At 38.3% G+C, this 23,887-nt stretch overlaps 2 protein-coding genes across 5 annotated transcripts; one reads left to right on the top strand and one right to left on the bottom strand.

Annotated features, from left to right (window-relative positions):
* Positions 1-302: 302 nt before the first annotated feature.
* ncoa4 (nuclear receptor coactivator 4) lies at positions 303-8,863 on the bottom strand. Of its 4 annotated transcripts, none has more exons than XM_017463846.3 (10): positions 8,667-8,863; positions 5,707-5,833; positions 4,604-4,744; positions 4,220-4,308; positions 3,902-4,010; positions 3,671-3,772; positions 3,419-3,553; positions 1,135-2,157; positions 912-1,004; positions 303-820 (listed from the first exon to the last, which is right to left on the bottom strand). In XM_017463846.3, exons 1-10 carry the CDS (start codon positions 8,705-8,707, stop codon positions 815-817), a joined length of 1,866 nt encoding a protein of 621 aa, XP_017319335.1. In that variant the 5' UTR covers positions 8,708-8,863; the 3' UTR covers positions 303-814. The 4 variants fall into 4 exon arrangements, with proteins under 4 accessions (XP_017319335.1, XP_017319336.1, XP_017319338.1 ...); XM_017463847.3 differs by having other exon boundaries at positions 3,671-3,769; XM_017463849.3 differs by lacking the exon at positions 8,667-8,863 and adding an exon at positions 8,020-8,117.
* Positions 8,864-12,180: 3,317 nt separating this feature from the next.
* Positions 12,181-23,870, top strand: yipf3 (Yip1 domain family, member 3). Its single transcript, XM_017464751.3, has 9 exons — positions 12,181-12,473; positions 13,214-13,423; positions 17,292-17,398; positions 17,485-17,530; positions 17,701-17,793; positions 17,947-18,078; positions 18,180-18,293; positions 18,970-19,093; positions 22,298-23,870. The coding sequence occupies exons 1-9, from the start codon at positions 12,399-12,401 to the stop codon at positions 22,423-22,425; spliced, it is 1,029 nt and encodes a 342-aa protein (XP_017320240.1). The 5' UTR covers positions 12,181-12,398; the 3' UTR covers positions 22,426-23,870.
* Positions 23,871-23,887: the final 17 nt, after the last annotated feature.

Raw genomic sequence — 23,887 nt, 5'->3', positions numbered from 1 at the left:
TTTCTAATCCAAGTTTGCCACACTGTATTCAGGAATTACTGTAGGGTGTCCGCTCAATCTAAACCACAGTAAAGTAGCACAACACAAAGGGACATTTATAATAAACAAACTGATTCCCCAATAACTTGTGGCAAACCTTAAACACAAAGATAAGCAGTTACGAAAATATAAATTGTGTGGAATATTGTTCTGTTCATTTATCCATTTTATTTTTAGATGTCTGCTCCTTGCCATTAGATGCCATTTTAACAAGCAATTTCAGCTTCCATACTTGAAAACTAGATCTGGTCAACAATCCAGGATCATTTCATATTACTTTTATTAAACAAAAACAAAACAAAAAAAGGACACCGACATGTTTAATTATTTAATGTATGATTTTAAAAATAATGAAGCTGATCAAGAATTTCTCAACACATCATCTAAGTTTCTTCCCCATAACTCAATCCCTCCACCTCAAAGAATGTTTTTCCTTCACACAAATCAGGCTCAACCATTCTTTTATAATCTTTATACATAATAAATTTGTTTCACTGAATCAGCATTGCACTTTCTGCACAAATATTACCATGGATTTCCTGGTTTAGTTGAAGATCACAATCTGTTAGGAGATAGCTGCTTGGAAAGCCTTATTCTCTCCTGAGAGCACTGTGTTAAGCAAATACTTATTGAACAACTAAAATAAAAAGAAATAGAATAGTTAAAGAGAGACCTTAGATCCTATAGAAATGTGAAAATAAGGCAACAAAACTTTGTGGCAGATGATCAGCAATTCAGTAAGTCCACCAAAGGGTTGCTGAATAGGACTCGGTTTTCACATCTGAAAAACAAGTTATTTTATTTCAGAAATTCCCTTTTCAACCAAAATGGAAATTGGAATTCCCTGTTTCGTAAACAGCGCAAACTCTCACCTGTATAGGCGTGTGATGTAGCCACTTCTCCTTGTCCACATCAAGCTTGAGACAGGAAAATAAGTCACATACATTGGGAAGACCGAGTTTGTCCTGTAAAACGGGGGGGGGGGGGGGGGCACGACAATTTTTTAAAAATCAGCTTCATACAACAATGAAAATTCAGTTGATTTTACAGTGAATTCCAAGGCACTTCTCAACAGAGAGCAGACTTCTGCCCTACCTGCATGCTGGCCCTCTTGCGTAGGAGCCATTTGTCCTCTTCAGTGTCTGGCTCTGGTGTGTTTTGCTTGCTGGAGTTCTCGGTGCATTTTTCAGGCAGCACCCAATTCTCAGGTTTCAGGGCTTTATGAAAGGGACTCTCAGAATCTCTGAGCAAATTAATGTGTGGGCGCTTCTCGTCATGAGTGGCTTTTTCTATACCCTCAAGCTTGCATGGAGAAACCCAGCCTGATAGAGAGGACAGATACGGAGCTTCTATTCTTTTGCCAGGATGGAGCCAGGCGTCCAGGATGGCCTGCACCTTCTGCTCCTGTTGCTGTAACATGGCTGGTTTTTTGGTGGCATTCTTGTCCATGGGCACACCATTCTTGTCTCTGCCCTCTTTCTTAAGGAGCCAAGCACTCAGAGCCTCCTTCCCGCAGTTGGTATCACACACACACTGAGCATAGCTGGAACACATCTCGTTGGCTTTGCAGTTATTTTCTATAGGGATGACCTGCTGGAGCCAAACCTCCACTGGATCAGGACTCACAGAAGAAAGAGTGGGAGCAGTGGGAGTAGAGGCACCTGAAGACAGGGGAGTTTTCAGACACTTGAGCTTTCCCAGATTCTCAATCTCCACCGCCTTGACCTGTGAGGTGCAGCATGAGCCACAGTCTGACGTTGGGAGCCATTCACTGGGGGAGAAAATCTCATGGAAGGGTTTGAACACCTGCTTCCACTGCTCTGCATCTGAAAGAGGGCTGGTCTTGATTGACTTGCTGGTTTTAGGGGTGATGAGCCAGTCATCGAGAGCCTCAGTGTTATCAGTCTCCTCATCATTCTCCATTTGGACTCCCTCAACTTCCCCTTCCAGGAAGTCACTCTCCTCAATCTTCTCGATGGAGAAAGCTGAGCTGTTGGTGCTGACATTGCTGTTGGTTCGCTCACGTGCAGGTGACTTCTCCTTCAGGAGCCACACCTCTAGATCTTTGAGCTGACCCCAGGCCTTCTGGAAGTCAAAGGGGACAAGTGGGCAATGTGCCTAGAAGAAAAGAGAACAGTGAAAATTAACCGGCCTTTTTCCTGTGGCAACAATCTTAGCAATTTGTCTTGCAAATCTTGTGGCATCTCTTTATTTTAGCTGGAAGGTTTAAAGAATCCAGGCGTAACTAGTAACTGAAAATTTCAACACGATGTTAAACGACTCCCAATAGCACGACAGTCTCGCCCAGAAGAGAATGGAAATGGACTTCATGTCATCTCAGTGAGTTTTTCCTCCTTAGCGATTACTCTAAATCCAAATCTGGATTTCTGCAAAGCTAGTTTGTAACAATGTCCATTGTTAAAAGCACTATAAATAAACTACATGGAAGGGAATTAAACTGAATGAATGGGAGGAAGCTAGTGAAAAGACCTAAATACCACAAGATTTGGTTTATGACGGACAAAATCTTGCTTTCATTTTAACTTGAACGTGACAAATATTGAGTGGATGGAGCCACAGCTTATCATTTGTCTGCTTACATTACTGCAAGCAGTACATTACCCCTTGCTGCTGCACTGTGAGCAATAAAATGACCTCTACACATCCTGTTTTAAGGTTTAAAAACTCCTGTGAAAGCTAGCTGTGCATTGTAGTTTCACAATAAGAGGCTGAAATCTCCCTGATTCCCAAAAACCCAGCACATACACTTCGGCAGTTACAGTACATACAGTTGATTCTGTGACAGGATTCCTGTGACTACTCATAACATTTTGTCCTCCCTACAGGGGTCCCAGCTATCCCTGAACACTTTTTATATGCATGTTTATCTTTTATGCTTTTGATAAAGTGTGTTTGTACTAGCACTCGGTGCTTTGCAATACTGAATTCCTATGGACAATCGGATGTACCTGAACTGTAGTGACATCCACATCCCCTCATGAATCTCAAACTGATGATATTCATATGGTCTCAATAGCTTATTTCAAAGTACCCAAATGCCAGACTTTGTGCATAACCAACATTAGCCACGTTAAATAACTTAGCATACATTTTCTATGGTTAAATGTTTCCAGTTAACATATCCTCCGATTAGGACCATATTTTGGCATATTGGACAAAGGTGGATTCAAATTATTAAGCCCATTTCTCAAAATCACAAACCAATGTAATACATGGCAGTTTCAAATTAGTTTTGTGCTGAAATAAAGCAAAAGTATCTGTTCTTAAAAATAATGGCCCTCGGCTAATAATTTATTTTAAAAGGTCAGCTGAAAATATCTGAAACATTAATGCAACATGCCAAGTAACCAGAACTCACCTGAAGTTTCTCTTTAGGGGTTAACAGCCAATCCTGAGGGTCAGTACTGGACTGGTAGCCAATTGGAGCACTGGTCACATGACTGCTGGTGAGTAGCCATTGGGCAAGTGGGCCTCCCCAATCTTGAGCCAGCTTCTGTAGAAGCAAAACAACCAGGCTGTTCACACAAACATGAAGAGGTGGGACAACCCAAAAAGTAGCTACACCAGACACATTCTGCTACAGAAACCTGTAAACGGTAAAAGGACAAACCTGTCTCTTTGCAGTGACGGGGCAGTTCTGTACAAGCCAAGTTTCCTCAGCAGAGCTTGATCTTGGACTGGTTAGGTTGGAGATGGAGGTATTCAACATCTGCTGAAGTAATGAATGATAGGACAGTTCAAAGAAGCACATTCAATTCCTGTTTTCAAAAAAAAAAAAAAAAAAAAAAAAAAAAAAAAGACGACTAGCAGCGAGTGTGTTAATCAAAACTTCTGGACAAACCTGAGTGGAAATGGTCCCAAAGGAGGTAATGGCTTGGCGCAAGGAGCGCACGTCCGCTTCAAAACTCATCTCTGGCGTTTCCTCGGGACTCAGATTCAGACCCGAAAACCTGCACAGGGCACAAGAGTGGGAACTCTTAAGCTCCTTGCCTCCAACATATATATCTTATGACGAAGCATTATAGCATGGGAAATGACGCTTAAACCACTAGTGCTGCTACTGAATATTCTGCCTTGTAAACAATAATTTAGGCAGGTGGAGCAAACATGTCAGCTAAAGCAAAGGCTTCGAAAGAATGCAGTGTGAGCTAGGGCTTACTTTTCCAGGCAGCTAGTAAGCTGGCTGGCAAGGTTGCTGCTGTTGGAATTTTGCAGTTGATGGATAAGGATGTCAAACTGGCCCCGGAGCTACAGCCAAAAAAAAAAAAAAAAAAAAAATTGTAATTAATTAATTAATTAATTAATTAATTAATTAATTAATTAATTAATTAATAAACAAACAAACAAACAAACAAACAAACAACAGCACCAAGAACATTATTATCTACAATACTAGAGTTTAGCATCAAATCTAGAACAGAACAAACTGCAAAATCTCTCAAGCTTAACACATTACCATGTCTGACCAGTACATCATTACCTACAATCTTACATATCAGGTTCAAGAGAACCTGTCGTGTATGCGTGTCAGTGATTAACGGACCCAATGGAGCTGCTGTAACTGCTGCTGCAGAGCTTCTGCCTTCAGGTGCTCCAACAGGTCGATTTGCTCCAGCAGCCAAACCTCCCGCGAGCGCAGCGTCTCCAAATGCCTGCTGATACAGCTGTGCAGCTGGGACTTCACCTGAACAGAAACAGTGTTTCACAGGAATTTAGAATAAGCAAATAAAAGTAATGGAAACAAAGTGTAAATATAGAAGAAAAAGAAAAAATGAGTATATCCCACTCTGTCTCACACATACAGTAACCAGTGTGATTACAGACCACTCGCAAGCCTTGTTTTCTGTAGTAAACTAAATGTTGCGGATTTATTACATACAATCCCACCATCACCAAAATTTCTATTAAAAATCATCTTGGTTCAGTGAAGATTTAAAAATAAAAAATAAAAACAACCTCTTCCATTACAGAAATACCTAGCTTTCCTCCAGTTCCAGATATGATGGGTTTATGAAGAAATATGACAAGTCTCAGCTGAGCTAAGTGGTCAAGAATTCACCCCAGGAGAAATGTGTACTAGTCAAAAGCAATAGGGAACATGAAGCGAAATATTCGCCTACATCCTATTTATACAAGGAGGATCGAGGACTCTCCGTGGGTGTCACGTTAACCTCTTGACCACGTGCTGTGAATAAATCTTACAATTGTTAGCATGAGGTAGCAATTATTAACCAATGCCAAGCCACAAAGGTACTGTCATGTCATCCTAACACACAAGTCTCAGTGGACTTGCACCACGTGATACAGCATGCATGAGGGTGTGGGAGAAATGGTGGTTATCGCGTCATTTGCTGTGTGCTTCTGATAAAAATGCCCCGTTCTCTGGCTGCATCACAAAGGATTAGCCAAAGACATAATAAACAACAGTGTTTACAGCAGAAAGCACAAAATACCAGGCAGTTAAGCTGAAGAAAAGAAAAAGAAAAAAAAAAAGAAAAGAAAAAAAAAAAAAAAAAAAAAGACAGACACTGAACAATGCACAATCAAAAACAGTGATAAAGGAGAGGCTTGAGTAAGAATCAGCATAATGAAAGGCTTAAACTGCAGAGACAGCAGTGGATTTAAGACTTGCTTCAAGCCTCTCACCTCTCTAGAGTTCCCCCTGAGCTGGACCTCAGCTTTAATCACTCCAGCGATGGCCTCCTCCAGCTGCACCCGAGCCTGAACACACTGCCGGAGGGCCATGCTCTCTCGCTCTCCCGCTGGGGACATGCTGCAGGAAAACAAGCTCATTATTTACATTCTGCTTTTACCTGTTCATCAGTAAAACGATCAAGTTCTGTTGAAAGCGAACCAGTTTCTCTCCTATAATACAACAGGACAGCTCATATTCAGGCCCTGAAACATCTACCACATACTGCTATATACACCTGCACTTATCTGTTATAACTGTCCATCAGCAGTGATCCAGTTTACGAAACTAACAGGCTAAAGACAACACAATATCCAGTAGTGCAGACTAAATTTCATTTAAAAATAAGAAGCTGGCAAGCAGAAAACACACAAGATTTATTGCTGAGATAAAATGGTGTTTGAAAACTGCAAAAGGTCAAAGACAAATTTAAGTTCACCAATTATATAATTTATATTTCTGTTTGCAGGACATCCTGATGTGTTTTTTTAGCTTCATTTTATTGACTAGAAAGATGAATAAATCTGTTTGAACAAGAGAAACTTTTACAAATGCTCTATAATCTGAAACTGTAAATAAAGAGGCAAAAACAAGCCATTTTCTCAAAACAGCCCTTCTTTTAAAAGGGATTTTCCCATAAAAGACTGATACAGCTTTGTTGATTAGAATCCCCTTTCAAAACAGATGTTAGTGACTATAAAAAGTAAATTCTTACTTTCTTTTTAAAATATTAACATTTGTGCATGTTTGAGTTTTAACACCATGCCAGCTTCTATAGCTATCCTCATGGCGAGAAATGTCCAAGACTCTATATAAAAAAGGTTTTTAAATATATATTTTTTCTTAAAAACTCTAAAATTACATTAGGTTTAACTTTGTTTAAAATTTCTTAAAGAGTGTTGACTGAATAAGGAAGGTTTCTCAAGGGGTTAAGACCAGTACAGTCTAATAAAACATGTTTCAAGGATAATGGATTCTGGAAGAGGTACATGTTGGAGAGTCGTCTCCTAATAAACCTGTCATCCTGGACTGAGCATTTGTGTAAAAGGAAATGAAAGGAAAGGAAGGAGGGGCAGAAGGCTTTTTGAAGCAAAGGCTTGAGTACACAAGGACGAAGCGAAATCAAACCATAATGTTAACGCTAATGTTTCCAACTCTGAGTTTCATTAAAATACCAAGTTAAACACTGACCCTGGAGCGATTTCTAACGCAGTTTCTCTCAGAACAAAGCAACTGAACCGGTTGTGAAGCCGCTGGTGAACCGGCTTTACAGTTTAGCAGACTAGCTACAAAACTCAAAGTTCATTTAATTCAACCTTTAGTATCAGTCCACTGAGTGACGGTTCCGTTTCACCATGAACACTCGTGTGACAGTAATAACGTTAGTGACAGTAATAATGAAAGTTAACGTGTGTTCACAGATAAATTCCTAATAAAGTCTAGAAAAAGCAGGGCTCCACGCAGAGGCCTAACGCCGAGGTGTCGGTGTGGAGTAACAATAGATCATTATTGACTCATACCTCGTTTACTCAATCCGCTCAGTGACTCACAACCGAAATCCCTCAACGATGTTTTGTCTCCAATAATCCTAAAATACAGCTCTAACGAATGATTTATACAGCCACTACGGTCTCAAGGATGACCCCTCCTTAAAGTGCTCCTACATCGTAAGACCCGCCCCTTATGCGTAGGATTGGCTTGTGCGCTTGTACTCCTTCACAGTCACAGCCAATCATAGAGCGGGAAAGGAAATTCGTCGCAATACGGTGCGAGGTGGAAAAGTTATCTCGCGCGGCCCGCAGCTACGTCACCAGTGACACGGAGCGGCCTCCACAAGCATTGTTCCATTTCGCACGTACACCCGGGTTGCCAGGTCTGCACTTCCTACAGCAAAATTCACACCGCTTTTAAACACGTACAAAACAGCAAATTTATAAAAATACGATTTTGTTAAGCCGCTGGTATCATTGTTTTTGTTTTTTTACGCGTACGCTAACGTATGCGCAGAGTCTTACGCATAGCCTTTCTAAGTATACTCCTTTTGACATGTACACGTGCACAGACGGTTGGGAGATGCGCATTGGGATAACCCGCACTACCCCTCCTAGAGTCAGTGCTGAGCACTGAAGCAGGTCTTTTGGTGTGAAAGACGACAAAGAACAACAACACGAAGAACAATGCTAGGGCAATCTCTCGCCACGATTAACACCATATACAAATCCTTATACTCAAAGGCTAGGATTATATAAATGCGGGTAATTTCTAACCTGCATTCGTTTCCATCTCTTCCGCTTATTCTTCAACTACCTTGAGATTCAACGGCCCTGGTTACTGTTGCCACCTTGTGGAACATCTAAACCGTGCATAAGAATTAAATGCGCATGTGCGACCTGCGCGAGCTCTACTGATGACGTCACGTGTAAAAAGTAAAGTATACGTTCTACTTTACACAGACCTGGCAACCTTGAGCAAAGGCACAATGCGGAAGCCAGGCAGTGAATCTGCTGAGCTGGCCAAGCGAAAGTTCTGAGTAAACAAGAAAAGAAAACACTTTCACAACATTTTACCGGCGTGAGTAAAAGCAGTGGAGGAAAAGAAAATCATACATTTAAGTTGACGTTAAAATCTAGCATCATGCTAATCATGACCTGATTCTCCGGTTAAACAGGGCACAATTGACAGAATTAGGTTTGACGGATTTTTTTCCTCAAAACAATAAATACTATACAATAATCTTGCATCATTAACACATAATATTAACGAAAAGTCCGTAAAAATAATCCAGTGTTAAAGTGTGCGCGAGCCTGCAGGGTTTACAATAGCCGCATTAGCTAACTCAGTCATCGAACGGTAATATCGGGAAGAATCTAAAAGCACAGTGCAACAGCGGAGTATTTAAATAAATAAGACTTACCTATAATCTTTCATGTAGATCAATTTGTGTTTGGATGACATGTAAACGTATTTTTATGAAAAAGGTGTCGTACGGCGGGGGAGAGGCAAAAACACGAGCCGGCAACTCGCTGTCAAGCGTGCTCTGTAACTTAAAAAAAAAATGGTTCCGTTAGATTAGCGCGGATTCATAAACATACGCAGTTCCAAGGTAATAGAGGAAACGGTTACATGTATTATATATGAATCGAATCATGATAAGTCCCTTTTATAACGTCATTGTCTCGCGATACTGCCGTCACTTCTTCTTCTTCGGCTTAATAATGCGCACTAGTAAACGACTCACTGCTTCCTCTTGGCAATAAGCGGTATGACAGCATTGCAGTTGCCAGATAAAGATAAATAAATAAAGCCATTTATTGATTCATTCATTAATTAGAGAAATATTTAGGTACTGGAGAGTGGTTCTTTTTTTCAGCGGTATGTCCACAATTACAAAAGACAGTGTTTCTCCTTCTGAAGTGCACTGATTTTGACAGCAGCCGCAACTTATGTTTTGGCCAGGTCAAGTCCAAATTATAGTGAGGAAGAAAAAAAATAAATGTAAAATGAAATAGCAACTGTTTAAAGACTTTACAAATAGAGTTAGCTGACATTTTAAGAATTGGGTTTTTTTTCCTAGTCTGTACTGACTGACTGTACTGACCCCTGGTGGTAGCCGCATGTCACTGAGCTGAGAGCTTTGACTCACTGAGAAGAGCACAATGGTAGGGTGCAGATCTACGCTGTCAGCATTTCCTTAGGTTTAAAATATTACTAGCACACTAGTGACGTGTTGTGGGGGGTTGGTCCTTTTAGTACCAGTTTTCAGGTTGCCCCTGTGGAATCCAGGCGGGAAAACACACACACACACACACACACACACACACACACACACACACACACACACACCCCTAGGGGCGATTTAAGACAAGATAAGATTGACTTTATTGATCCCAAACTGGGGAAATTCCCTTGTTACAGCAGCTCAATTACACACAACAGATAAGAAAATACACATGAAATAGAAATAGAATAGAAAAATGTCTGGGGAAAAAATAAGACTAAGAGTAAAAATAAATCTAATATGTACACTATGAACATCTAATTTTATGACAAGATGAATAAGAATATATACAGATGAGTAACACCTTGTTCATATACAGTTAAGTAACAAATCTTAGACATTGCATGTACTGGTGTACTGGTGAGGTGAAAAGAAACTGGAGAACCTGGAGGAAATCCACATGGACACTAGGAGAGCAAGCATGGAAATTTCCTTCTTGTTTTCTTTCTTTCAAACAATTTGTTTGACTTTGAACTTATATGAATTAGTTTTGAAAGCAGCAGGTAAACAACTGAAAATGAGATGTAGATACAGAGAGTTTTGTTGGAGTGAGAAATAAATTTGTGCATTTTGAAAGCTGAGGTTATTTAGTACTTTTGTGTCAAAGCAATGAAAAGTGATACACACTTCAGTCCACACCACTGCTTTGTTTTTAAAATGTGAACACAGCATTGATAAAAATGCATGTAATTGTAAAAACCAAAAAAAATTACACTTCATACACTGCATACAAAGACCAAAAATGACTCATTCTACCAGAACACTAGCAAATGTTCTCTCTTAACAAAAAGACTTTACCATTCATAATGTGTGAAAAACACTAACATATAGTAACATTACAACACGTTTCATTTTGTATTAGATTTTGTTTCACATAAAGCAACAACAGTACTTCTTTACTGTATAGATTGTATTACATTGTGTTACTGGAATAAATCAGAAACGCTACAATATACTACAGTGTGCTGTATTTTCTGCCATTTTGCAGGATGTACATACACAATACAAAAGCATGGTCATTCCAATAATGTAACAAAAATATGTATATTCTGTGTACAACATGGACACACACGAGATCTACCAAGCATTAAAAACATCATGTAGATGTAGAGCACACTGAAAAGAACAATGCACTGAATTGACTTGATTCTTGAATGAGTACAAAATTCCCACGTGAACAAAGTATAGTACAAATTAGTCTTTGATCAAATAATTGTTTTGATGTCATTTTTTTTATTCATCTGTAAATGATGTACTCATTTGAATCAAGAAAAGTCAGTGCATCACTTGTCAGCGCAGTGCTTCTATATTGTGGATGAACACTTAAACAACACCACAGCTCAAAAGAGAAGTAGAACTAGACAGTAACTAGAATAAATAAATTAATAAAAGATAAAGAAAGAGGGCATTACCCAAATTGAAATAAAATTACACATTAATTCCAGTGAAAAAAGTGTGAGGCCATGCAAAGTACAAGTTCTGAGTGCTTTTTTTGTTAAGAGAAGATGAAATTGTATCCAAATAATGTTTTATCTCCTGTAAGAATGCCAAAAAAAAAAATAGGTTTACAATGTGAAAACCTACATTTATGAATATAAAATCTACATAGGAAAAGAATTAGTTTTATACTGGAATAAAGTTGGTTTGTCGTTGGACGTTTGATTATATATATATATATATATATATATATATATATATATATATATATATATATATCGTCTTCATCTTCAGCCGTTCTCGGCCCACTGCAGGGCGTAGGCCTCTGTTGAATGCCGCCACCAACTACGATCCTATGCCCTTTGTTGCCAATTGATTCCAGCAAACTTTCTGATGTCATCAGCCCACCTGGCCTTAGGTTGTCTTCTTGGCCGTTTGGCTTCCAGTGGAGTCCAATTTAGGACTGCAGACGTCCATTTTTGGTCTTTCATTCTTGCTACGTGTCCTGCCCACTTCCACTTTAACGTTTTCACCCTTCTGATTATGTCAATTACTTTGGTTTGACTTCGCACCCACACATTAGTCTTGTGGTCTAATAGCGATATGTTAAGCATGCGGCGTTCCATGCTTCGTTGAGTGACCCTTAGTTTTTGAATTATTTTAGCATTTGAGGTCCAGGTTTCACATGTATATGTAAGAGCAGGGAGAACACAATGATCAAACACTTTTCTTTTGAGACATAGAGGAAAGTTGTGTTTGAAGATGAAATTGAGGCGGCCAAAAGTTTGCCATCCTGAACTTGACCTCCTGTTGACTATATATATATATATATATATATATATATATATATATATATATATATATATATATATGGGGGGAGGGTCTGTGTGTATACATATATATTCATACATATGAATGAATATGTATGTATGTATATATATATATATATATATATATATATATATATATATATATATATATATATACACACACACACATATGTGTGTGTGTGTGACTGTAAGTCATTCCCTTCAAATGCTATTGAGCTTCGCATATCTGCGAATATTGAACGTCCAAAGTCAAGCCAACTTTATTCCAGTTAGGAACACAGTTTTAACTAGCTGCTAATCATGACGCCTTGTGAGACTCTCTGTGTTCTCTTTGTTTACGCTGTCGGTCACGTGACTCTGGTATTTGAAGCTTTGGTTTCGGATCAGTGAATCGATTCATCTCCGAGTGAAGCCTCCTATTGCTTCTCGCTTCACATTTGTGATGTGGAATGTTGCTGGATGTTTTTTAAACAGGAATAATCGCTCAGATTCGTGTATTTGCCGCTGAAAATAGAATGACCGTTTGTGTCTTTGTATAGTCACGTCGTAGTTGCACAGCTGCTTCACTTTCTGTTGTAGTGTTGTTACATTAAGGGCTAAAATGTCGGCGTCGGAAGGAGCCAAAAACACGAATACGGAACCATGGGGTGGTTTTGATGACAACATTATGATTCAGGTAAGCTAGCGAACTAGGCGGGTCGTTATTTAAAGGTTTCTGTGAGTTAAATGCTCGTCCTTGGATTTATAAAGGTATTTTAATTTGTATGTATTTTCAGTTCAGTCGAAATGAGACCTGTGTTGTCATTTAACAATAATCACGGTCATTATCCTCGGAAAACTGTTCTGAAGCTCAAATGGCTCCCTGCTCCCTACATATGTGCACTATCTAGGGTATGAGAAGAGTCTACTTGTCCAATGGAAAGGCAGTTGAGACCCGTCCTGTGACTTGGATACGTAGTTAGTGTGTTGGAGCTAGTTGGCCTTTGAGGTTCAAGCTGCTGGGTTTTTATTAAATATCAGTGTTTTAAATAACTGTCCTATTGGACCACAGCCAGTTATGAAACAGCCCAGATGTTTAAAAGTTTAATTTGTTCTTAAACATAACGGTTAATAGTTGTTTTGAAAGCAACAACCACAGACTGAGCAGCTTTAAGATTAGTAGATAAATAGACTAGTAGTAGTTTCATGATAAATATTTGTTACATTTTTTCCGTTGTTCAAAGAGACCTGAAAGTGCTGAAAATCTTAGTATAGGCTTCGGAGGATGAGCTGGAGGATAAATTACGGTTCCAGGGATATGAACCCAAAAGCTTCTGTTTTTAATCACTTCATTATTACTGCTGTTACAAACATCAGTTTCTTTTTCTGTGGAGCAGCTGAGTTTCAACTTTTTTTTCGATTTTTATCTCCTTTCAGGGCAGTGGCTCGGCGGTTATAGACATGGAGAACATGGACGACACCTCTGGCTCCAGCTTTGAGGACATGGGAGAGATGCATCAGCGTATGAAGGAAGAGGAGGAAGTGGAAGCTGAGGCAGCAGCTACTGAGGACGACACTGGAGAAGATGGAGAGTTCCTCGGCATGAAGGGCCTTAAAGGCCAGCTAGGAAGACAAGTTGCAGATGAGGTTAGCACCAATTTTCTACTGCTTACAGTACATGCAGTCGGAAGTTTACATACACTCATCTGGACATGAATGTCATGGCAATATTGGGCTTTCAATAATTTCTTTTAACTTTTCTTTTTCTGGGGCAGAATAATTGTACAACATACATCTTTAATAATAAAAAAATAATAATTTGGTTCACAAGTTTTAATTTATTTGGGGTTTTCTGTAATCAACACAGGACCAAATTATACATACAGGGTCACATACAGTGTTCTGTGAAAGTCCAAGAAGCACAGTGCAGATCTGAAAAAGAGGATGGTTGATTTACACAAGTCAGGAATATCTCTTGGAGCCATTTCTAAACAATTGCAGATTCCAAGATCATCAGTTTAAACAACTGTATGTAAGTGTACAAGTTATTGGGAAGTAGGGATGTACCGAATGTTCAGGAACCGAAATTATTTGGCTGAAAATAGCAAAAAAAAAAAAACACTTTCGGTGTTCGGCCTTATAAGTGAAAAGGCCGAATAAATTTGACTGAACAATGATGTGTTTGATGACACGACCAAATAGCCTAGCAACCAGAGTGAGATGCGCGAGTGTCACGACCTCCACTTCCGACAGTGCGCTCGGAGAGATGAGGGGGCGCGCGCATGCACGAGCTACGTGCTCTTCGGATGTTGACGGAAGTTTACTGTGGACACGTGCGTTTGTTTTGTTTCTGTTCCAGAGTATTCGGTTACGTCGTGAGACGTAAGGGAGTACGGAAGCAGGTAAAGGTGTATTTATTTAAGGGCAGGCAGACAAATCCAAATCGTAATCCCAAAAAAACGTAGTCAAGACAGGCAAAGGGTCGGGCGATCGGCAAACAGGCATAAACGGGGCAAAGCAGGAATCAAAGTCGCAGTCACAGAAAACAGGGTCAAAACAAGAAACATGAACTAGTACTATGGACTGGGAGTAGAAAAACCAGCAGGGACTAAATGAACTAATCTATAGTTTAAACTAACTAAATCTATCAAGGAATATAACATTAACAATGTATCTAACTATACTATATCTACTATAATACTCCGCGAGGTGTACATGGACACGAGCGGTATATATCCCCAGTATAATCAGCTGTATAGAACCGAATAGAACCATTTTTTGCACTTGTTAATGCACTTTTAATGCATTTTTTTAATGCACTTTTTTGTTGTAGGCTACAGAGTGTTCCATTCTTTCAGCAGTTAGCTATAGGCCTCACATCGGCTATTCAAGGGGGGCTCAAAGATGACCACATCAAAATATTTTTATTTCACTCATTTATTTATTTAAAGTTATATTGTGCCTTGTTGGTAGCCTATGCCTGCTGGAATGAAAAAAATTTTTTTTGTAGTTTTTGTCATTGATTTTTTTTTTTCTTTGAAAAGCAAGACAAAATAGTAAAAATCACATTTTGACTATTTAATTTATGCAATGGTGAAAAAAAATGGCAAAATAAATGGAAGAAATCGTGAAAAACATGTTTGGTATTCAGCCTTCGGCCAAGTTTGTCATTATATTCGGCTTCAGCCAAGAATTTTCATTTCGGTGCATCCCTATTGAGAAGTGTAGCCACTTTTTCTAAGGTCTGGAAGAAGACCCAAACTGTCACCCTCAGCTGAGAGGAAATTGGTTCGGATGGTCAGGAAAAACCCAGGAATCACCAAGGCACAGGCCTTCCATGAACTGGAAGCTGCTGGAACATCAGTGTCCCTGTTTACAGTAAAGCGAGTTTTACATCGCTGAAGTCCCTACTCTAAAATCAACACATTCAAGAGAGTCTGAAGTTTGTGGCTGACCATATGAACAAAAGAAAAAGCCTTCTGTAGGAAAGTTTTGTGGTCAGATAAGACAAAGATTGAATTGTTTGACCATAATGACCAAACAAATAACAAGAGGTATGTTTGGAGGAGTAAAGAGCACTGTACCAGTGGTTAAGCACAGTGGTAGTATCATTATGCTCTGGGGCTGTTTTGCTGCCAGTGGAACTGGTGCATTGTACAAAGTGGATGGAATAATGAAGAATTATTAAGAAGCTTAAAATTATTCAGCATAATCTCAAACCATCAGCCAGATGGTTGAAACTTGGACACCATTGGGTGTTCCATCAGGACAACGACCCCAAACACACATCAAAGCTGGTTGTGGATAAAGCAAGCTAACATAATAACACAAAAATTTGTGGACTGTGCTTAAAACCAACAAATGTCATTGAACTTTATCAATTCTGCCAAGACGAGAATCCAACCAGAATTCTGTAGAAGCTGCTTGATGGCCAGCAAAAGCGTCTGCTCGAGGTGAAACTTGCTAAGGGACATTCAACTAATTATTAGGTGTGCTGTATGTATATTTTTGACCCTGTATGTATAATTTTGGTCCTGTGTTGAGTAAAGAAAACCCAAAATAAATTAAAACTTGTGAACCAATTTTTTTGTTTTTATTTCCTATTAAAGATGTATGTTGTTCCATCATTCTGCTCCAGAAAAAGAAAAGTTCAAAGAAATTATTGAAAGCCCAATATTGCCATGATATTCATGTCCTGATGAGTGTGTGTAAACTTCCGACCGCAACTGTGTTATGAGTCTGCTGTCCTCTTCTTGTTATAATTGTGTGGTCAAAAGAATAAGCTGTCATTTTATAGCTGAATTGTGATTCTATGATGGCGCTGCCATTTAGCCTGTGTAACCCTTAAATCGAACCTTTTATTTCCTGTGTATTGTTCAACCTTGAATCTAAGACACCATGCAGTAACCATTAAAAAATGTAGTAATCCATTTCAGGCAGTAATCTAATTTTGCATTCTCAAGCATTTTGGCAACCATTTGCTGTTAAGTAAAGTTTTTTTTATTTTTGTTTTTAAAGCAAATACACAAAATGTGGTTAACTAGCATGTGTGCTAGTGGTACGAGGACATTATGAACATTGTACATTTTATAAATTTATTATTCACTTTCTGTCTATAATTGAGCTAATGGTGCTGTACGTGCAAAGCCTATTTCACAATATCATTGATAATAAAGAAAAATGACTGAGAGAACTTAACTTACTTCTTCCTGTGATGTCCAGGTAATTTAAATGATACATTTTTGAAGAGACCATAACTCTGCAAAACAAGTTTTTCTTGATAAATTGTTTATTTTTTATGTTTGTAGATAATTTGGCTATATTATCATTATATTTAGTATGTAATTAAATTACAGGGTGTCCTAAAAGTCTCCATGCATAGGGACGCCAGCACCACGTCAGTTGTGCTTTCGTCAGTGGATGTCGGTGGATGTCCACTTCTCGGTTGGTCCACAACACTTCCAGTCTTTTTGAACTTGTTAATAAGTTTGTGTCGTGTTAATTTGAACTTGTTAATAAGCAACAGTGTCGTGTGCATGTGTGCGTGTGTGATGTGCTTTCCATGTTTCCTGTTAAAGTTCATCGCAACCTTGCGACAGCCTCCCGATCCATCCATGAGAATGATTTCAATACGTTCTTCTTTTGTCAAAATCTTTCTTAAAGGCTGTCTGAAATACTATCTCTCTCTCTCTCTCTCTCTCTCTCTCTCTCTCTCTCTATATATATATATATATATATATATATATATATATATATATATATATATATAAAATATATGAACTAAGTATGAAAACGTTTGGAAGATATTTTGCTAAAAATATCATAACAGAATAATTAGTTAATATCCCTCATGTATGGAGAACTTTTTGGGACACCCTGTATATTCAGTTACTATTCAGCTTTCATTTAATCTCATTCAGTTAGTCTACAAAAGGAGTATAGAAAAACAGGAGTGGGTTTCTGTTAGTGATCTGAATGTATAAGCACATGACTGATATTCCATGAATTCCTACAGGTTTGGAAAGCAGGCAAGCGTGAGGCCTCAAAAGCCTTTAACCTGTATGCGAACATCGACATCCTCCGACCTTACTTTGACGTTGAGCCTATTCAAGTGAGAAACCGGTAAGATCCAAAACAGGTCATGTTCACATGTGTAATGTGGTTATGTTCAGGCATTTCCACTGACAACGATTCAAATGTCTACACAGATTAATTGAATCCATGATTCCACTCAAAATGATCAATTTTCCACAGGTAAGCCTTTTCCATTGCTGTTTAACAGAAGATAATCTTCTAAATGGTTGATCTTTGTGCTTTTAAAAACCGTGGCTTATATCTTTATAAGAAATGATTGGCTGTTAAAATGTGTATAAATAGAAGGCTTTAGAGAGCTCTGCTGAACTGTGTATTATTCAAACCAATAGAAAATTGCTGGGGAGTTGTATGGACCAATGATGCTGGTGTTCACTCTGGTGGCCATCCTGCTTCATGGCATGAAGACATCTGGAACTGTTATCGTAAGCAAAACTCTATACATTTCTCAGAGGTTGGTAATCCAGTTAGAATTCGGTGTAAATCTGTGGTTCGTGCATTTAGGCCATTCTCTAAGTTATATTTTTAAATCTCTTTGTGTCATCTTCCACACTGAGTAATGATGTTTACTTAAACAGAGAGAGGGCACACTGATGGGAACTGCCATTGGGACATGTTTTGGCTACTGGCTTGGAACATCATCCTTCATCTATTTCGTGGCTTACCTTTGCAATTCTCAGATCACCATGCTCCAGATGTTGTCTTTACTGGTGAGTAACTCAGTCACTTGTGAGCGAGTTTTGATATGTTCTGATTGAGGTGTGGTGACCCACTGTAAGTGTGTATAATACCTTGAAACGGTGTTTTGCAGGGCTATGGTCTCTTTGGCCACTGCGTTGTCCTTTTCATCACCTACAATGTCCACTTTCACTCCCTGTTCTATATTCTATGGCTGGTAATCGGAGGACTTTCGACACTTCGAATGGTAAAGGCAAACTAATTTGATTGTCAGTTTAACCGTCTTGTTGGACTCAAAAGCAAGACAAATGATTTATTTTACCAAGACACAACAAATATAGTTATGAGTCACATTTCTGGCCCTTCATAAAGGCAACTGACCATGTCAGCTGTATGTTAGATCATATATTTATTTACTTTGTTCATATAGCAGCATTACAATGTAAAATTACTAGGTTCTTGAAAAGCAAACGCACATTACTATAGAGTTAGTATTTATGTTTGGGAACATGTTATTAAAAACCATGTCAAGTTATGATTTACTTGTCTGAGAAATCTTTGGTTTAAATTGAAATTCACAATGAAATTCCCACACCAGTTACTTTATTTATTTTTTTTTAAATTATTTAATCGTCATTTATTTCTTTGAAATTGTAACACCTACAACATACAGTGTTAATCATCGTTGTCTCTTTAAGTAGAGAACTACCGTATAGTTGATAGAGTACGTGAGTTCCCTATTGTTACTATCTCAACTGACTTTTAATTTTGATTTGGTGTATATGGTGATTAAACAATATTTGAGAAAGATCTTCATAGTGCACTAAAACATTGGGACCATACCGAATATACAGTACAGAGATCAGTGTATCGAGTCAGTTCAATCCTGTTTTTCTCCTTTCCCCCACCACTTTCTCGCTCAGGTGGCTGCGCTGGTTTCCCGTACAGTGGGTAAAACGCCTCGTCTCATTTTGTGTGGCACACTGGCAGCACTCCACATGCTTTTCCTTCTCTACCTGCATTTCGCCTACCACAAGATTGTTGAAGGTAACAAATATGCAGATCATAAACGTGCAGGTTATGATCGTTCACAGTAATTACATGTAATAAAATATTCAGAATTCACTATATTCAGTGTGCATCAAACTATATTTGGTCACTATTCATCTTTCATTTGATCTCATTTGCAGGTAATTTAGGGAACTGAACGCTTATTACTTCTTGTGCTATTATAGACAATTTAAGAAAGGTGCCCAATATCCCAATGGGCAACCAAATAATGAAAGTATTGTCTCTTGTGGATAGCAAGACATTATTTTTACCTTGTGATAATAGAGTTCTTGTCTTTTAGTCTATTCTTGAGTCTACTTTTAGAAACGATTATGTGGTCCAAAGGATATAATCTATAACTGGGTCAGATTTTTGAAAACGTTGTCAGCCTGAAACATAGTAGTCAGAGTTAACCGTACTCGTATTTCTAAGACCTCTATGCTGATGCTGTATTATCAATAATAATGTAAAAAAAAATATATACAGTGGTGCTTGAAAGTTTGTGAATTAAATATAGAATTTTCTATATTTCTGCATAAATATGACCTACATCATCAGATTTTCACACGTCCTAACAGTAGATGATAAGAAACCGATTAAATAAATGAGACAAAAATATTATACTTGTTCATTTATTTATTGCAGAAAATGAGCCAGTATTGCATATCTGTGAGTGGCAAAAGTATGTGAACCTTTGTTTTCAGTATCTGGTGTGACCCCCTTGTGCAGCAATAACTGCAACTAAGTGTTTCTGGTAAATGTTGATCAGTCCTGCACATCGGCTTGGAGGAATTTTGGCCCATTCCTCAGTACAGAACAGCTTCAACTCTGGGATGTTGGTGGGTTTCCTCACATGAACTGCTTGCTTCAGGTCCTTCCACAACATTTCTATTGGATTAAGGTCAGGACTTTGACTTGGCCATTCCAAAACATTAACTTTATTCTTATTTAACCATTCCTTGGTAGTGACTTGTGTGCTTAGGGTCGTTGTCTTGCTGCTTTCACCCTAGAAGGACCCACTTTCTCTTAAGATTGAGTTCATGAACAGATGTCCCTATATTTTCCTTTAGAATTTGCTGGTATAATTCAGAATTCATTGTTCCACCAATGATGGCAAGTCGTCCCGGTACAGATGCAGCAAAACAGTCCCAGACTGTGATACTACCACCAGCATGTTTCACAGATTGGATAAGATTCTTCTGCTGAAATGCGATGTTTTCCTTTCTCCAAACTAGGGATGTCACAAGAACCAATACTTCTGTACCAAGTCGGTACCAACATTCTTAAAACATGACGGTTGTTTTTCTGCAGTAGCGTCGGTACCGTTGGTAATGAAGGTACCAAGGATGCAATTCTTCTGGAACTGATGGGGTCAGCAAATATGCTTAAGTGTTTTAGTCGGTAAAGAAGTAGAACGCCTATAAGCACACAGGAAAAACTACAGAAGACGGCGACAAGTTTAGTTCCACCCCGACTCGTTGAGAGTAAAAGAGAGGAAAGGTAGCATCAGTTGCCGGTGTGCAACCAATGCTATTGTTTATTTCAAATAAAGTGAGGAAACACCTTGAATTTGGCGAAACACCTGAAAGACGGGTCCTATATTATGTTTGTTTGAGGCAGCTGGCATTGTGGCGGTGAAACCAGCTAATGTTATGCTCCATGTAATGTTAGCGATAGCCAGTTATTTGTTAACGACACTAACGCATTGCAGTGTTATAAACTACCTCCTAATGGGCCACCATGCATCGCCATTCAGCCCGTGTCCTGTCAGCTAAATGTAGCCTAATGTCACTAATAATTATTGAAATGTTCATGCTTTTAATAAATCTTTTTGAGCTGCCACCATATCAGTGAATTTAAATTCAGAGTATAAGGGGTGTGTGTGTGCGCATGCATTTAGGAGTGCACTTTAGCACTTGTTATTAGCATTTAGCACTGTTTTGACAGATAGTGTTTGATAACTAAAATATCCCCCTCTCTCTCTTTTTGCCAGTATTAGCCAGAGGAGGCTGTCCTCCAGGAGTTTTTAATTTAAATAAAAAAAAAAAAAATTATTTTAATTTTTTTTTAAACCACACCATGGTATCAACTTTGGTATCAAATATCGTGTACTTTTGGTGGTATCGGTACCGACTATTAGATTTTTGGTATCGTGACATCCCTACTCCAAACATAACACTGCTCATTTAAACCAAAAAGTTCTGTTTTGGTATCATTCATCCACAAAACATTTTTCTAATAGCCTTCTGGCTTATCCAAGTGATCTTTAGCAAACTGCAGTTGGGCAGCAGTGTTCTTTTTGGAGTGCAGTGACTTTCTCCTTGTAACTCTGCAATGCACATCATTGTTGTTCAGTGTTCTCCTGATGGTGGACTCATGAACATTAACATTAGCCAATGTGAGAGGTCTTTTAGTTGCTTAAATGTTACCCTGCGTTCCTTTACAAGCTCACAGACTATTGTGTTGCTTTTAGAGTGATCTTTGTTGGTCAGTCATCCCTAGGGAGGGTAACAATGGTCTTGAATTTCCTCCATTTATACAAGATCTGTCTGACTGTGGATTGGTGGAGTCCAGACTCTTTAGAGATGGTTCTATAACCTTTTCCAACATGATGAGCACCAACAACTCTTCTTCTAAGGTCCTCAAAAATCTCCTTTGTTCATGCCATGATACATGTCCACAAACGTGTTATAAAGATCAGGCTTTGATAGATCCCTGTTCTTTAAATAAAACAGGGCACTCATTCACACCTGATTGTCATCACAGTGATTGAAAACACCTGACTCTAATTTCACTTTCAAATTAACTGCTTAACTGCTAGAGGTTCACATACTTTTGCCACTCACATATGTAATATCGGATCATTTTCCTCAATAAATAAATGACAAGTATAATATTTTTAACGCCTTTGTTTAATTGGGATCTGTTTGTCTACTTTTAGGAGTCGTGTGAAAATCTGATAATGTTTTGGGTCATATTTATTCAGAGAGAGAGAAAATTGTACAGGGTTCACAAACTTTCAAGCACCACTGTATATATTTTAAATTATGTTATTGACCAATACCAACCAGTTAATTTGTTTAACAACATTGAGAACAGAACTAATGTGCTAATGCAGTGTCATTTCATATACAGTTCAGATGTATTGTTATTCTTCAATAATAATAGAACATGGCTTTATTATTATTATTTTTTCTGAAGGTATCCTGGACACCCTAGAAGGACCCAATGTTCCCCCCATTCAGAGAGTGGCCAGAGATGTTTCTAATGCCGCCACTGTTGTGAATTCCACTGTGAAGTCTGTAGCCGCAATCATACACTCACGTTAATCACTTGTTCTGATGCTTTTCTGTTTGGACAAGGAAACTGGTTTGGGTGAAAATGAGCTGTGCACAGGAGAGTAACAAAGGGAATTCATATCTAGCACCTTAGCTAGGCTTCAGTCCAGCTATCAGTTAAATATAACCTGTATGCCACGATGACCGACATAAGTTATGGTCATTTGGTGGCATCATTTGATCTTGACCTGAATATGCTTAGACAACAAAGTTTGCCAAACCATTCCCTATCATCTCTGTACATGGGTCTTAACTATCATAGTTCCCCGAGATCATCTGCTGCTGGGAAAAACCTTGTTGGGTAACAGAACTATTGACTCCAAGTTGCTTTTATTGGCATTGGACACATAATTGCTTGTATAAAATGGCAACACTAAAGACTCATTTGTGTAAGTAAAGTGCCCTGAACTTTGCCTCATCCAAGTGATTTTAAAGGTTTTAAGTAGGGACTAGCACTTGGCCTTTGTAACAGGGTGAATTTTATTTCACCTATAATTTACCAGTTTTATAAACATGCCTAATATTGGACTTTTCTAACTGTTGGAATTTGTGAGAAAAATAAGAGGAGCTACTATTGCAAATATGATTCTTGTTAGGACAGTGCTATTTATTATGATATTAATGCTATTGAGAAATTATAATATCCTATACCCTGCACCTTCCATAGATGTTGTAACCTTTACTTTAAATTTAATTGGATTATACAGCGCCCTCCACAAATATTGGTGCCCTTGGTGAATTTTCTCATATGAATTCATAGGGGAGACAGTAATGGTTGAACACCTATATTTAACAAAGACAAAAGATCAAAATGTTAAACAACAGACAATTTTTCACAGCCTTCTTTGCTCATATTTACCAAGTGTGCCAATATTTGTGGAGTGCACTGTACATATGCAGTTGTAACTGAAAATTAAGACACTGTTATTTAATTAGTCATTCTAGCTAAATATCCCTGATATTTGTCTAGTTTACCCACACAGGGGACATTTCTGGTTGATAAACCTTAGTTTCATTGATTGTAAAAAAACAAAACAAAACAAAAACAGATGGTTGGTTGGGGAGACATCTTTGAGAGAATTCTAAATCCACAATTAATGATGTCTAAATAAATCTGCTTATGCTGCAAATGTAGCATTTGCAGCAGATATTCTGCAGAAGTACTGCAGATCTTGGAGGTCTACTGAAAATGAAATCTATAAAACTGGCTGGGTTTTTTTGGGTTATTTTTTTTTGTACCTTTTATTTGGTCAAAGAAAAAAATGTTTATTGTTCTAAAAGATTTTTAAATATTGTTTGTTAACTTCTGCTTCATTTTCCAAAATCCAAAATTTGATTAATACTAGAGATATGAAACATTAGGACTAAGAAATTGTAAAATGGTTACATAGATTGTGGCACAAAGTGACTTTGCTACCAAATTGAAGCCCCCCCCCCCCCCCCCCCACCCACC

This window comes from Ictalurus punctatus, chromosome 3 (genome assembly GCF_001660625.3).
Source record: "Ictalurus punctatus breed USDA103 chromosome 3, Coco_2.0, whole genome shotgun sequence".
In the NCBI taxonomy this organism is placed as follows: Eukaryota; Metazoa; Chordata; class Actinopteri; order Siluriformes; family Ictaluridae; genus Ictalurus; species Ictalurus punctatus.
The sequence above is the reverse complement of the archived record's forward strand: the minus strand, read 5'-3'. Positions and strand labels throughout refer to the sequence as shown.

Excerpts from the sequence above, each read along its gene's own strand:
- ncoa4 (XM_017463846.3), bottom strand. The coding sequence starts at position 8,707 with ATGTCATCCAAACACAAATTGATCTACATGAAAGATTATAG. Across the intron at positions 4,309-4,603 it reads AGTTACAGCAGCTCCATTGG|CTCCGGGGCCAGTTTGACAT; the intron begins GTCCGTTAATCA and ends TTTTGGCTGTAG. Across the intron at positions 2,158-3,418 it reads CCCCTAAAGAGAAACTTCAG|GCACATTGCCCACTTGTCCC; the intron begins GTGAGTTCTGGT and ends CTTTTCTTCTAG.
- yipf3 (XM_017464751.3), top strand. The coding sequence starts at position 12,399 with ATGTCGGCGTCGGAAGGAGCCAAAAACACGAATACGGAACCATGGGGT. Across the intron at positions 12,474-13,213 it reads ATGACAACATTATGATTCAG|GGCAGTGGCTCGGCGGTTAT; the intron begins GTAAGCTAGCGA and ends ATCTCCTTTCAG. Across the intron at positions 18,079-18,179 it reads TCCAGATGTTGTCTTTACTG|GGCTATGGTCTCTTTGGCCA; the intron begins GTGAGTAACTCA and ends GGTGTTTTGCAG.